The sequence below is a fragment of the Lutra lutra genome, chromosome 17 (genome assembly GCF_902655055.1).
Source record: "Lutra lutra chromosome 17, mLutLut1.2, whole genome shotgun sequence".
In the NCBI taxonomy this organism is placed as follows: Eukaryota; Metazoa; Chordata; class Mammalia; order Carnivora; family Mustelidae; genus Lutra; species Lutra lutra.
The window spans coordinates 60,107,641-60,120,327 of NC_062294.1; the positions used below are offsets into that span (position 1 = coordinate 60,107,641).

At 49.2% G+C, this 12,687-nt stretch overlaps 2 protein-coding genes across 2 annotated transcripts in view; one reads left to right on the top strand and one right to left on the bottom strand.

Annotated features, from left to right (window-relative positions):
- Window positions 1-1,702: 1,702 nt before the first annotated feature.
- On the bottom strand, window positions 1,703-8,560 carry ZNF132 (zinc finger protein 132). Its single transcript, XM_047710745.1, is given in 6 exon segments — window positions 1,703-2,736; window positions 2,739-3,306; window positions 3,309-3,652; window positions 5,200-5,368; window positions 7,907-7,946; window positions 8,152-8,560. Coding segments are annotated over 5 exon segments (2,130 nt in total). The 5' UTR covers window positions 7,922-7,946; window positions 8,152-8,560.
- A 68-nt stretch (window positions 8,561-8,628) lies between these two features.
- Window positions 8,629-12,687, top strand: part of LOC125089021 (zinc finger protein 324A-like) — a 34,341-nt gene continuing 30,282 nt past the window's right edge. The window contains exon 1 of the mRNA XM_047710776.1: window positions 8,629-8,961. Within this exon, the coding sequence (XP_047566732.1) occupies window positions 8,944-8,961 (18 nt within the window). The 5' untranslated portion in view covers window positions 8,629-8,943. The remainder of the gene's footprint in view (window positions 8,962-12,687) is intronic.

The following is a 12,687-nucleotide window of genomic DNA, read 5'->3' on the forward strand; positions in this document are numbered from 1 at the left end:
AAATATTTTATTTTTAAGTAATCTGTACATCCAACATGGGGCTCAAACTCACAACCTCAAGATCAAGAGTTGCATGTTCTACCAACTGAGCCAGCCAGGCACCCCAATCTGGAAGTTTTTGATATACCTTTAGAACAGCCAAGTTCCCTCTAGTTTACCAGTCTGCTCCAAACCCAGTGTTTCCTACTAACAATGGCTCCCAAATGGCCTCTGTAGATCTCAGATTAAGTTATACTTGCCTCACCCTGCAGAGCCACAGCTGATGGAGAACTGTGGTGCTCCTTTTTCCCCAGCGGCAGTGCTGTAATTTACTAGTCTCCCCAACTCCCTATTACCTCACACCGATTGTTTCTCTGTTCACATACAGAATCCACTGGGCCTCTACCGGCCTCCCAGGGTCATATCTTCTTTATGGAACCAGAAGACAGCTTCTCCTCAGATGGGAAAACCCAGACATCTCTCTAGGAACCAGGGACCTGCCTCCTAATCCAACAGTGCAGACTAGCATCCTCTTTCAGGGTGAGCTGTGGGCCTTCTGGTAACTCTGAAACATAGGCCACTATGTTCACTTTATGAACCCTTCAGTTTTTTCCCTAGTCCTTCACACGCACTGCAAAGTAGGCCAGAACAGAATGTAGAGCAACTCCCTATGTTCCTTCTACACCGTGAGGCAGATGGTGCTTCGTGCCCTGTCTTAGCCACCCCTCACTCTACCCACTTTTTTCAGCCTACTCCACCAAACCCCCCAAGAATAAAGCTGATGTGAGACATACTTGGATGGCTCAGTTGGTTAAGCATCTGCCTTCAGCTCAGGTCATGATCCTAGGGTCCTGGGATCCAGCCCTACGTTAGGCTCTCTGTTCATCAGGGAGCCTGTTTCTCCCTCTCCCTCTGTCTGCCACAACCCCTGCTTGTGCTCTGTCAAATAAATAAATAAAATCTAAAATAAATAAAGGTGACTTGATCAGGGCATTTGGATCTCATACAGTTAAGCACTCTTGATTTCAGCTCAGTTCATGATCTCAGGGTTGTGATTTTGACCCTGAGTCAGGCTCTACGCTGGGCATGGAGCCTGCTCAGGATTCTTTCTCTCCCTCTGCCCCTTCCATCCCTCTCTTAAAAAAAAAAAAAAAAAAAAAGAAAAGAAAAGAAAAAAAAAGACTTGGTTACTTGGTCTTTATTATCATGCAGAATAGAGAAGACCAAGATAAGCAGTTCCAGGGGAGGGTGATGTGTGGGCTCATTGGACACATAATTGGGGTTACATGCAGACATGACAATATCCATGAGGAATGGGCATCTTTCTGAGAAGCCCAAACTGGACATCCCTCGAGGCCCTTGACCAGCATGGGGTTAATTCACTTCCTAACCATTTCAGAGGCAATGGGAATGAATCCATTCCAGTAGGCCCAAGACAATCCTGTTTCCCTCCACGAAAGGGGAAGGGAAGCACAGGGCTCTGTTTTCTTCCTGCATATGTAGATGACTGCTTCAAATATTTGGATCCAGGCAGGCTGGAAAGGGGTTTATGCTCCAGAGGGGAGAGAGTTCAGTCCAGAGCTGCTCAGAAAGGGCAGAGTACCTTCTGAAGCCTTCTCCACACTAGTGGTACATCCAGGTAACCTCTCTGTGGGTATTCTGCTGCATGAAGTTTGACTTGGCTGAAGATCATCTCAGAAGGACCATCTCCATAAGGTTCCTTTCAGGTATGAATCCTTTTATGCTGAGCAAGATTGCAGAGGCGGCTGAAGATTTTCCCACAGTGGCCACATTCATAAGTCCTTTCTCTGGTGTGAACTGTCTCGTGTTGAACAAGTGTAGATCTTTCACTAAAGGCTTTCCGACATTGGCTGCACTCATAGGGCCTTTCTTGTGTGTGAACTCTCTGGTGACGAACCAGGTGAGAGTTATTGCTGAAGGCTCTCCCACATTCACTGCATTCATAAGGCCTTTCTCCAGTGTGAACTCTCCAGTGATAAATGAGGCTGGACTTTCGGCTAAAGAATTTCCCACATTCACTTTACTCATAAGGCCTTTCTCCAGTGTGAACTTTCTGATGTTTAATGAGAATGGAGTTCTGGCTAAAGAATTTCCCACACTCACTGCACTCATAAGGCCTTTCTCTTGTGTGAACTCTCCAATGCTCAATGAGACTAGAACTGTGAGCAAAGGCTTTCCCACATTCACTGCACTCATAAGGCCTTTCCCCAGTGTGAATTCTCCAGTGCTGAATCAGGCTGGAGCTGCGGCTGAAGGCCTTTCTACATTCGCTGCATTCATAAGGCCTTTGCCCAGTATGTACTTTCTGGTGCTGAATGAGTGTGGAACTATTGCTGAAGGTTTTCCCACATTTGGTGCACTCAAAAGGCTGTTCTCCAGTGTGAACTTTCTGATGTCGAAGGAGGTGGGAGCTTTGGCTAAAGTCTCTACCACATTCACTGCACTCAAAAGGCCGTTCTCCAGTGTGAACCTTCTGGTGCTGTGCAAGGTTGGAGTTATTGTTAAAAGCTCTTCCACACTCACTGCACTCGTAAGGCCTTTCTCCAGTGTGAACTCTCCAGTGCTGAATGAGGGCAGAGCTGCGGCTGAAGGCTTTACCACATTGATTGCACTCATAAGGTCTCACTTGAGTGTGAACTTTCTGGTGCCGAAGGAAATTGGAGCTTTGGCTGAAGGCTCTTCCACATTTGCTGCACTCAAAAGGCCTTTCTCCAGTGTGAACTTTCTCATGCCGAGGTGTGACCTGGTACTAAAGGCTTTCCCACATTCACTACACTCATAAGGCCTTTCTCCTGTGTGAATTCTCTGGTGATGAACAAGTGTGAGTTTGTGTTGGAAGGTTTTCCCAGAATCACCACACTCATAATATTTTACTCCAGTGTGAAATTTCTGCTGTTTCCTCAGTTTAGAAGGGTGACTGAAGGTCTTCCCACATGCTTTACACACATGACATGTTTCCTGATCATGACATTTTTGGTGATTAACAAGGGTTGATTTTCCTCTAAGGGTTGATTCCTCTAAGGAATTTCCAACTGTTGGGCATCTAAATGGTGTCTCTTTAGAGTGAGTTCTCAGGTGGTTGAGGAGAGTGGAGGTCTTCTGAAAGGCTTTTCCACAGTTGCTGCACTTAAAGAGCTTCTGTGTGGTATGGACTTCTGTGAGCTGCTCAAGATTAGAGTTGTGTGAAAAGGTCTCCCTGCACTCTGTGCTCCTTTGTGGCTTCCTGCTGCTGTCAGTGGTTGAGTGCTGGAAGAGGTCATGGCTCTCCAAGGCATCCTTACCACCTTTTCCACAAGTAAGGGCTTCCCCACAAGTGAAGACAGGTGAACTGTAAGATTTTCCACATGTGAGTCCTTATCCTTGTCCCATCTGAAGGGTTTTTCTCCACTGAGCTCCTTCTGGTGCTGGTGAAGGTTTGCACTGAACGAAAATTCTCTTCCACATGTTCCACATGTATAGAGGGTCTCCTCAGGATATGTTCTTTGATGTTCATCCAGGTGCAAAATGTCTTTCAAGAATGGGCCACACATATCACAGGTGTCAGCCTTCTGGGTAGAAGGATTTGCACTGGGGATCCTGACCTGTGACATCCCTTCTACAGAAGTATTCTGCTTGGAATGGGCCCCTTTACCTTCCACTCCATCCCAACAACCTGAAAGCAAAGAAGTTTCTGGCAAACTGAGTGTTCCACTTGGTGGAAAGGGTAACTTCATTAGAACTATATGGCTGAGATATACAGGAATGGGTCCAAGGGATGTTGACAGGCCAAGGGCCCAGAATAAGAGTGAAGAGCCTACTGTGCAAGACAGGACCTAACCAAGCCACAGAATAAAGGAGGCCTTACTAAAGTCGAGGACAAAGAGAAGGACAAATGATGTGTGTGTGTGTGCGCATGCACACCAGTAAGCACATGAAAAGTTGCTCAACACCATTGGTCATTAAAGAAATGCATATCAAGGGGCGCCTGGGTGGCTCAGTGGGTTAAGCCTCTGCCTTCGGCTCAGGTCGTGATTCCAGGGTCCTGGGATCAAGCCCCGCGTCGGGCTCTCTGCTCCGCGGGGAGCCTGCCTCCACCTCTCTCTCTCTGCCTGCCTCTCTGCCTACTTGTGATCTCTGTCTGTCAAATAAATAAATAAAATCTTAAAAAAAAAAAAAAGAAATGCATATCAAAACCACTTCACACCACCTAGGCTATCTATGGGAAAACAGACAACAAATATTGATAAGGAAGTACAAAAGTTGGAATGCTCATACACTGCTGTGGAGCTATACAACAGAGCTGCCAATTTGGAAAACAGTGTGGCAATCCCATTTCTATTTATCTACCCAAAAGAAATGAAAACATACTTATGCAAAACCTTGTACTTGAATGTTCATAGCAACATTTTTCTTAACACCCGAAAAGTGGAAACAAAACAAATGCCCAACCAACTGACGAGCGAATAAACAAACCATGGTACAGCTCCACAGCAGAATGTTATTTGGCCGTAAGATGGAATGCAGTCCTGACATGTTTTACAGCATGGATGACCTCAAATATATTATGCTAAGTGAACGCCATTCATGGAAAAACATACTGTGTGATTCTGTTTGTATGAAATGTCTAAATAAGCAAACGTACACAGTCATAAAGTATGTTAGCAGTTGCCTAAGGCTGAGAGAGAACAGCTGAAGGAGGATGCGGCAGGAATGTTAATGGGCACATTTTCTCTTTAGGTGATAAAAATGTTCTAAAATTAGTTTATGGTGGTATTTATACAACTGTGCAAATACACTAAAAATCACTGAGCTATACACTTCAAAGTATGAACTGTATGGTATATCTCAATGAAATTTTTTTTTTTTTTTTTAAGTCTCATGAGGGAAGGAAAAGAATCTAGGTGTCCCCCACAATGGATCCTCCAGCCAGGATTGGTCAAGCTTAGTTGGATCCATCAGGCAGACGACAGGTGCCTGATCCCCAACTTTTGCCCCCACGGGGCCCCTGGGCAAGAGCTATTGGGACTATTCATGAGGCTGTTGAGAGAGACATGGAGAATGCACACAGCCCAGTCCCAGCACCCACAAGATCTGTAATAGGAAACCTGCAAAGAACCAGTGCCTTGGGTCCAGCTATGGGGCGAACAGAAATCTTTCTGTGAGAAAAAGGTAAAAGGGCAGAAGCTGGTCACCATGCTGGGCCAGGCAGAAAGGCCTTACCAAGTGAGGTCATGAGCTCAAAGTTCTCCAGCATCACACTGTGGTACAGGTGCCTCTGGCTTACATTAAGAATCCCCCACTCCTCCCTGGAGAAGTACACGGCCACATCTTCAAAGGTCACTGGGCTCTGCAATGACAGGACACCTAAGCCAAGGCACCAATGGATGGGCTGAAAAACAAAATAGTTAAATGGATGCAGGCCCTTGACCTATGACTCAGAGTGCTGCCACACCTACTTCTGGCACATCCTCTTCTTGTGACCCCCTCGGTCCTCTTCCCCTCACTCACCTGCAGCTCCTCTTCCTCCTCAGTCCCCCACCTTGGAGGACATGAGAGGCCCTGACACCACTGGTGTCCCTCTCTCCTTGTAGTCCCACTGGTCACTGTATCCAGGCCAACCCAATCCAGAGGAACACAAGCCAGGTGGGCAGACAGTTGCTGTCTGAGCGCTGGACTGGCCAGGAACCCCTCCCCAAGGTAAACAAACTCTCTCGTGTTGTGTCTCTTGTCTCTCCAGATCACACTTCGCAAGTATAAAAAAATTCAGACTCTCTTTTCTCCCTTAAGCCTCTAGTACCAGGGCCCTGGGCACACTGGTTCACATTCCCTTACCTTGTACATGTCATTCTTTGGACTACACCATCATCATATCTAGCCCCCCTCCCCCCGTCCACACCACAGGCATCTCCCTAAATCCCTATATCCCACTATGCGCACAGCACACCCAACAAAGGCAACCAGGATCCAACACAGCCTGGCCTGCCTGGATCTCCAAAAAACACGACTTCCAGAAACAGCCATCACTTCTAGTTAATGCCTCCCCTCCTAGCCCTGTTACTTCAGCCTTCAGATCCCCAGAACCATGAGTAGATCTTAAACACCCCTGCTCTCTTCCACCTCTATCCTTGTCCCCTCATGGTGTCCCTTCACCTGTCAAAGCTGTTCTCACTCTTCCTAGTAGACAAATCCCAGACCTACTGTCCCCTATCCCTCGCTTAGGGACTCTTAGGTTACACTGACCTTTTCTGCCCCTGATTATTCTCCAGCCAGACACCCCCTCCCCCACCCTCAGACCCCAAGGAGGGTGGCCACAAAAACCTGATGAGTTGTAGAGCGGTAAACCAGTCCTACCTCAGGCCCCACTGTCATCCTACCTCTGTTACTTTCATGCTTCATGTCTAGTCTCTCATCAGAGGCCTGGTCACCATTCACCACAGCCACACATCATATCCACACAGAAGTCTTCATCCGTTGGATGTCTCCAGCCTGGACTTGAAATAAAGCATACTTGATACCTTAATTTGGAAGTCTGTCAGATACCTCAAATACCATATGGCCCAAACCCAACTCTTTATCTTCCCTCTGATATCTACTCACTCTAACTTCCACATCTATCTATCTGGGTCAACCCTCATATCTCACTGTGTTACATCAGGAAATCTAGTCCACCCTTCTTAAAAAGTTCAAGAGCCAACAATTTCTCCTACTTCTACCTTTGGCCTAAAAGCACATACACCTGAACTACTGCAGTCACTCAATGGAAGACTCAGTGGTCGTCCTACCTCCAGCCCCACCTCCACCGCCCCCTGACCAAATCTGTTCTCCATTCAGCATCCAGAGGTAGCTTATTAAAACCTGAGTCAGGGGATCTGGGTGGCTTAGTGGTTGAGTGTCTGCCTTTGGCTCAGGTCATGATCCCAGGGTCTTGGGATCGGGCCCCTTGTCGGGCTCCCTGTTTGGTGGGAAGCCTGCCTCTCCCACTCTCCCTGCTTGTGTTCCCTCTCCCACTGTCTCTCTCTCTGTCAAATAAATAAAATCTAAAAAAAAAAAAAAAAAAAAAAAAAAAAAAGGCCTGAGTCAGAACACCTCCCTTCTCTGCTCTAAACTTTCCACACTCCCACCACACTCTATAAATAGAGACAGCTCCTCAGCTTGCCATTCCAGGCCAATACCTGTCCTCCTGCTCTCTTTGTCCACCAGACATAATACAGACCTGTAGTTCTCTGAACATTTTCATCCTATACTCACCTCCAAGAAATTTGCACATCCTGGTCCCTGTGCCTGGGACACCCTTCCAGACCTTATCCCATAGGATTCCAGAAATGTGAATGTCAGGGGAGGTCATCAAGAGGATGTGACTGCCAGATGACCCACGCATGAGCTGGACCTGGGCAATCAAGGCTTGTCCTCACCTCCAGTCCTTGGAATGTGTATTCTTACCCCCTCCCAGAAATTCCCTCAGGGACATAGCCTTGAGATTGTGATGTGGTGCTGAAACCATCTGGGTGGTATCCGTGACTGAACCAAGTTAAGGTCTCTGTATAAATTTATGATTCAGTGGGCTAATGTGGAGGTCTACTCTTCTTGTGGCTGTCCAACGCAAGCTTGCTGTGTACCTGCCCTTGCTTATTTAACCTGCAACCTACGAATCTGGAGTGACCTGCCTCTTTCTTCACTCTCTCCCTGCCCTCCACCTACAGGCTCAGTGTCAGATTACAGCAGGGAAGCTCTGGAGGAGGTTGCAAACTAACACTGAACCCCTCCATATAACTTCCGGCCTGGATTTTGGATGCTAGGAGAAGTGACTCTCTGGCTTCCAGACTCAAGTGTAGGTGAAGAGTCCAGGACACCACTCTTCCCCGTACAGGCGGTACAGGATCAGGACTGGGATCCCAGCGGGTAAGGGGCTGGGACACCCTCCACTCACCTGACCCGGGTCCATCTGCGACGCTGCTGTCCTGGTCAGTCTGTGGTTTGGGCGGGACGGTGCGAGGCGGCGACAGGGACAAGCAATGAGGGCTAATCCAAAGCTTCAAATCCCCACTGTCCGGGGTGACCGCGGGCTGACGGTCGCACTAAGGGGCTTAGTCTTCCCCAGCATAGCATGCACCCAGGGACCTGGGAACTGCATCCGGAGACCGTGGGACGAAGGCGAAGCGGGGGGGTTGTTACCTCCGTTCTGCATCCGGGGAAACCAAGGCTCAGGAAGGAGGAGCCGTTAGCGGAGGGGGAAAAGTGCGTGCAGTGGAGTGGTGACAGTCCCGGTACTTCCCTACCCTCATCTCTGGTCCCAGGGGCCACCTGCCAAGCACCCCACCAACCGCGAATTGAGGAATGCAGTGGCGACAACGGAAGTCCCGCCCCAACCTCAGCTGCTCACACAGAAACGCCCAGACCCTGAGCAAGCAGGGGCTCCAGGCCCGCAGCCCGCTAAGACTCTAGGTCCCGGAGCCAGTCGCCGCGCCGCTGGGTCGTTGCCGAGGTGATCGGGACCCACGCCCGACATGTCCCTGCTCCCGCGACGCGAACTACATTACCCAGAAAGCCCCTCACCGAGTGTTTCCTCAGTGTATCCCTCTGAGCGCGCCGTCCGGACTCTGGCCAATGATGGGCTAGGGGCGTTTCCGACACAGCCGAGGTCTTCCGGTCGCCACTTCCGGGATCCGGCCATTTCTTTGTCCGCTTGCCGTTTTGTCCGGTGTGGCTGAGGGACCTTGCTGTCAGGTTGTGGCCTGTGTCCAGGAGGCTCCCTGGTCCTGCGGGCGTGATGAGTGAGCGTATCGAGCAGTCACGGCTGAAGAATCGTGTCCTGGCCCCCACCCGGCTGGACTCAGTCCCAGTGTCCTAGTCCCCGACTGAACTGCGGGCCTTGACGTTCAGGACGATGGAGCGTTCGCAGGGGCCGGGTCTTCATCCCAGAACCTAGTGTCGTGAGATACAAAGGACGCAGGCAGAGGGATCTGCATGTGCAACGACTCAGAGGTAAGACCGACCCGAGAACATTCAGGAAAGCTCCGTCTTCCACTGCAAGGAGCCAAGAGCGTGAGAGGAGTGCTAGGAGTCATGGAAATTTTTTAGTAGAAGAGGGATGTCCATGATCTGTTGTAGGATTTTGAGAGTATCCCAATGAATACCCAGTAGACATACTAAGTGAGCGCGCTGGTGGGAGAGGGGTTGTGGCCAGGCTGAAAACAGGAAGATTCATGAGGATGCTGCGGCAGCATTCGTCGGGACCGTTGCGGCGGTGGCCTGTGCAGGGCAGAAGTAGGAGAAGTGAAAGAAGCGATCATATTTCGGTTAGATTTTCAAGATGGAGTTGATGGGTTTTTGTGGTGGATGTGAGGACTGAATGTAAGTGGCAGATAAAGGACCATCCCAAGGGTTTAGAAGGAATGAGGTACTACTGCTCGTTGAGATGGTCCCAAAGGAGGAGGATGTTTTGGGGAAGATTAGCAGTTAGATTTTGTAGAGGTAGAGTCCGAATTGTCTGGAGACCTCTGAGTGTGGGTGACATATGTACTGTGAACACAAAGGGAGTTCTGGTTTGGCCTCCCATGCCAGGCTGTGGTTCAAGGAAGGGCCCGAGAATGGCATTTTGGAAGGAGAGTCTTGAGTTGTGGTTACAGATGAATGGCCCTGAGGCGAATGTGGGGTGTCCAGGAAGGACCAGTGGCTAGGTGGAGGACATGGGTGCCAAAAAAAGAGAAGCGCTGTCCAAAGACCAGTGGATCTGGGGAGAGTGCGCATCCAGGAGGACGGCCCACCCTTAGAGGGTGAGCAGGCATGTCAGGGAACAAGGTTTGGGAGACATAAGGGGAGGTGGCTGGCAGGACAGACTGGGGCCCCAGGTCCCATGCCCAGGGCTCACAGCCATCTGCTCCCTGGCCTGGTATTGCAGAGCCCGTTGACCTTTAAGGAGAAGGCTACATATCTCTTAGAAAAAGTGGGGCTCCTTCATAAGGCACAGTGGGGCTACTACCATGGCATGGTCCTGTCCTCACCAGGTTAGGCCAGTGCGTTCCCCGTGGGTTGTGCTGCTGGTCCTGATGCTGGCCCGTGTTTGATACCTCTTCTCCCAGACTGCTGCATAAGCAACCTGAACTCTTTGTCTTGGGACCTTTTTATCATGGTTAAGGGTCAAAAATATCACAACCCAGGGCGCCTGAGTGGCTCAGTGGGTTAAAGCCTCTGCTTTCTGCTCGGGTCATGATCCCAGGGTCCTGGGATCGAGCCCCACATCGGGCTCTCTGCTCAGCGTGGAGCCTGCTTCCTCCTCTCTCTCTCTCTGCCTGTCTCTCCACCTACTTGGGATCTGTCTGTCAAAGAAATAAATAAAAATCTTAAAAAAAAAAAATCACAACCCGCATAGGAGATCACATCAAGCTTGGTTATTATCTGGCCAAGAGACCCCATCAGGGCCTGTTGCTTTTCTGTCCCCTCTGTCAGGGAAAAAAACCCCACCAGCAAGTTTTCTGCCTTGTCAGTCCCTGTGATGACACGTGAGCATTGACATGGTCATTGATTATGGGGACAATGAGCTTTTCTGCTGAGATATTTTCTGGTTCTTCGTTTCGTGAGGTTCCGTTCTCTAGATGCATAGCGATCCTCACCCCTCTTGCTCTGTCATGGGTAAATCCCCTGACATGGGGCTGACCTCTCACAAACCACTTGATCCCATCTAAGAATGACTGTCTGCACTACCCTAAATGTGGTCACCCAAGTTGAACTTGGCAAGGAGACCTGGACAGGGCAGCTTGAATCATTTCTTGACCAGAGAGGCCCATGGAGGACCAGTCCTGGTCAGCACGAAACTGTTGTGGGAGGGACTGTAGCAGTGGGCTCATCTCTCATTTGGTACTTGACCTATGTCCTCTGTTCCCCTGGTCCCAAAGTGAGTAGCCATGCCTCTTTTCTATTGTTCTGATCCCTTTCTGACACTCCATTCTCCTTTCCCTTGACTCTTGTCCCCTGGCTGATCCTTCTGTGTCCTTTGCCTTACAGCTTTTCTACTTCTCCCCTCTTCTGGTCAGGTCCCCCACCAGTGGCCTCCCCTTAACATGTCCTGAGCTGATACATCTTTAAGTAGTTCTTGAAAATTTGTTCCTCCATGAGACTGCTTGTTCCCTCAAAGGAAGGTAGATGCAGTGTCAGTGGCCGGACCACCCTCACCGCACAGCCCCTGCCTATCGCCAGGCCCTACCAGCTCGACATTTTGCTGACCCACAGAGAACTAACACTGAAGAGACACCCAGTAAATGTATGGTGTCTGGAGAGGTGTTCAGTCACCAAAAATGTTTCAGAATGGGAAAAAAAATCCCAAGTACGTCAGGAAGGTGGGAAGGTTCTCACCTTTGCCTCCATCCTGAGAAAGCAGGAGTACATTCACATCTTCAAATGTTGTGAGTGTGGTAAAATGAGAAAACCTCCAGCCAGAGCTCTATTCCTTTTGACCACCAGAATGTTCTCCTTGAGAAAGCCTTTATAAAGGCACTGAGTATGGCCCAGGCTTGAGTGAAACTTTCCATTTCCCCCTTGCACTAAAGGACCCAAGTGCAGAGAATGTGGGCATCTACGTCCAGAGCTCCATTCTTGTTAGCACCAAGAGATTCATGTCAGAGAACAGTTGTAGAAATGCAGTAACTTTCAAGAAAATATTGAACCTGTTTCCCATGATCCTTATTGAAGAAAGGCATAATGAGTACAGCTGATGTTGGAAAGCCGCCTCTCACAAGATTGAATCCAGTTTTGCAGCAAATTAGTGCATTGTGAGTGAGTATAGGGAGTAGGAGAGCAAAAAGCTGCAGCTCCTGCCGTGTTCTGCGTAGAAATATTAACTGGAGAAAGCTCCTGTGTGTACAGCCAGCCCGGGAGAGCTGTTGGCCACGGCTCCTGCCCTGTCAACACCAACAACTTCAGTAGAAAAAAGCCATTTGAGAGCAGTGAATGTAGTCTTCCACTGCCCTTTTCTTTTTTAAAAAACATTTTATTTTAAATAATCAACCTATTTTACAAACTTTGTTCAATACAAAAGAATTAATACCTGAGAAGGACCCTACCTAGTAGCCTTCAGCCACAAGTTGGACCTTGTATAGAAGAACGTTACCTGAAGAGACACTCTGACTGCCCTGTGTGTGGGGAAGCCTGTAGGGGCCACCTGGACTTTGAGACCACTTGTTGTACTGCTGGGTTCTGTGGGAAAAGCCCTTCTGTGTTTGATGGTCCCCTCCTGTTGCTCAGCAGAAGCAGTCCCTGTTCCCTGCTTGCCTTCCCCTGGAGAGATGGCGGTGACCCGGCATCCACTGAAGTGGTATCACGGTGCTCACCCATGACTGAATTTGGCATGGACTCCTGCTCTAAGCAAAGGGCCTGATGGGATAGCTTTTGGAGGGCTTCTGGGTAAATTTCCCATTGTTTATGGACCTTGTGAAGTCTGCCTTTGACATCCCTGATGCCTTCATCGAGCTGCTTCAGGTCCTGCTAACAGTTCTTATGCATTGCTGTCATCACCCAGCTCTGGTACCAGGACCTCACACTGCTCTGGGCCATTTGATAATGCATTTATCACCAGTTAATTCACCTCTGATGTTAGACTCCTGTTTAGCAGGAGTGCATAGAGAACATGACAGAGGTGTTCATAGGTTGGTTGTCAGGGCCCCTGTAGCACCTCACAGAGGGCACAGCAGCAAGTCATGGCTCATCTCGGTCCAG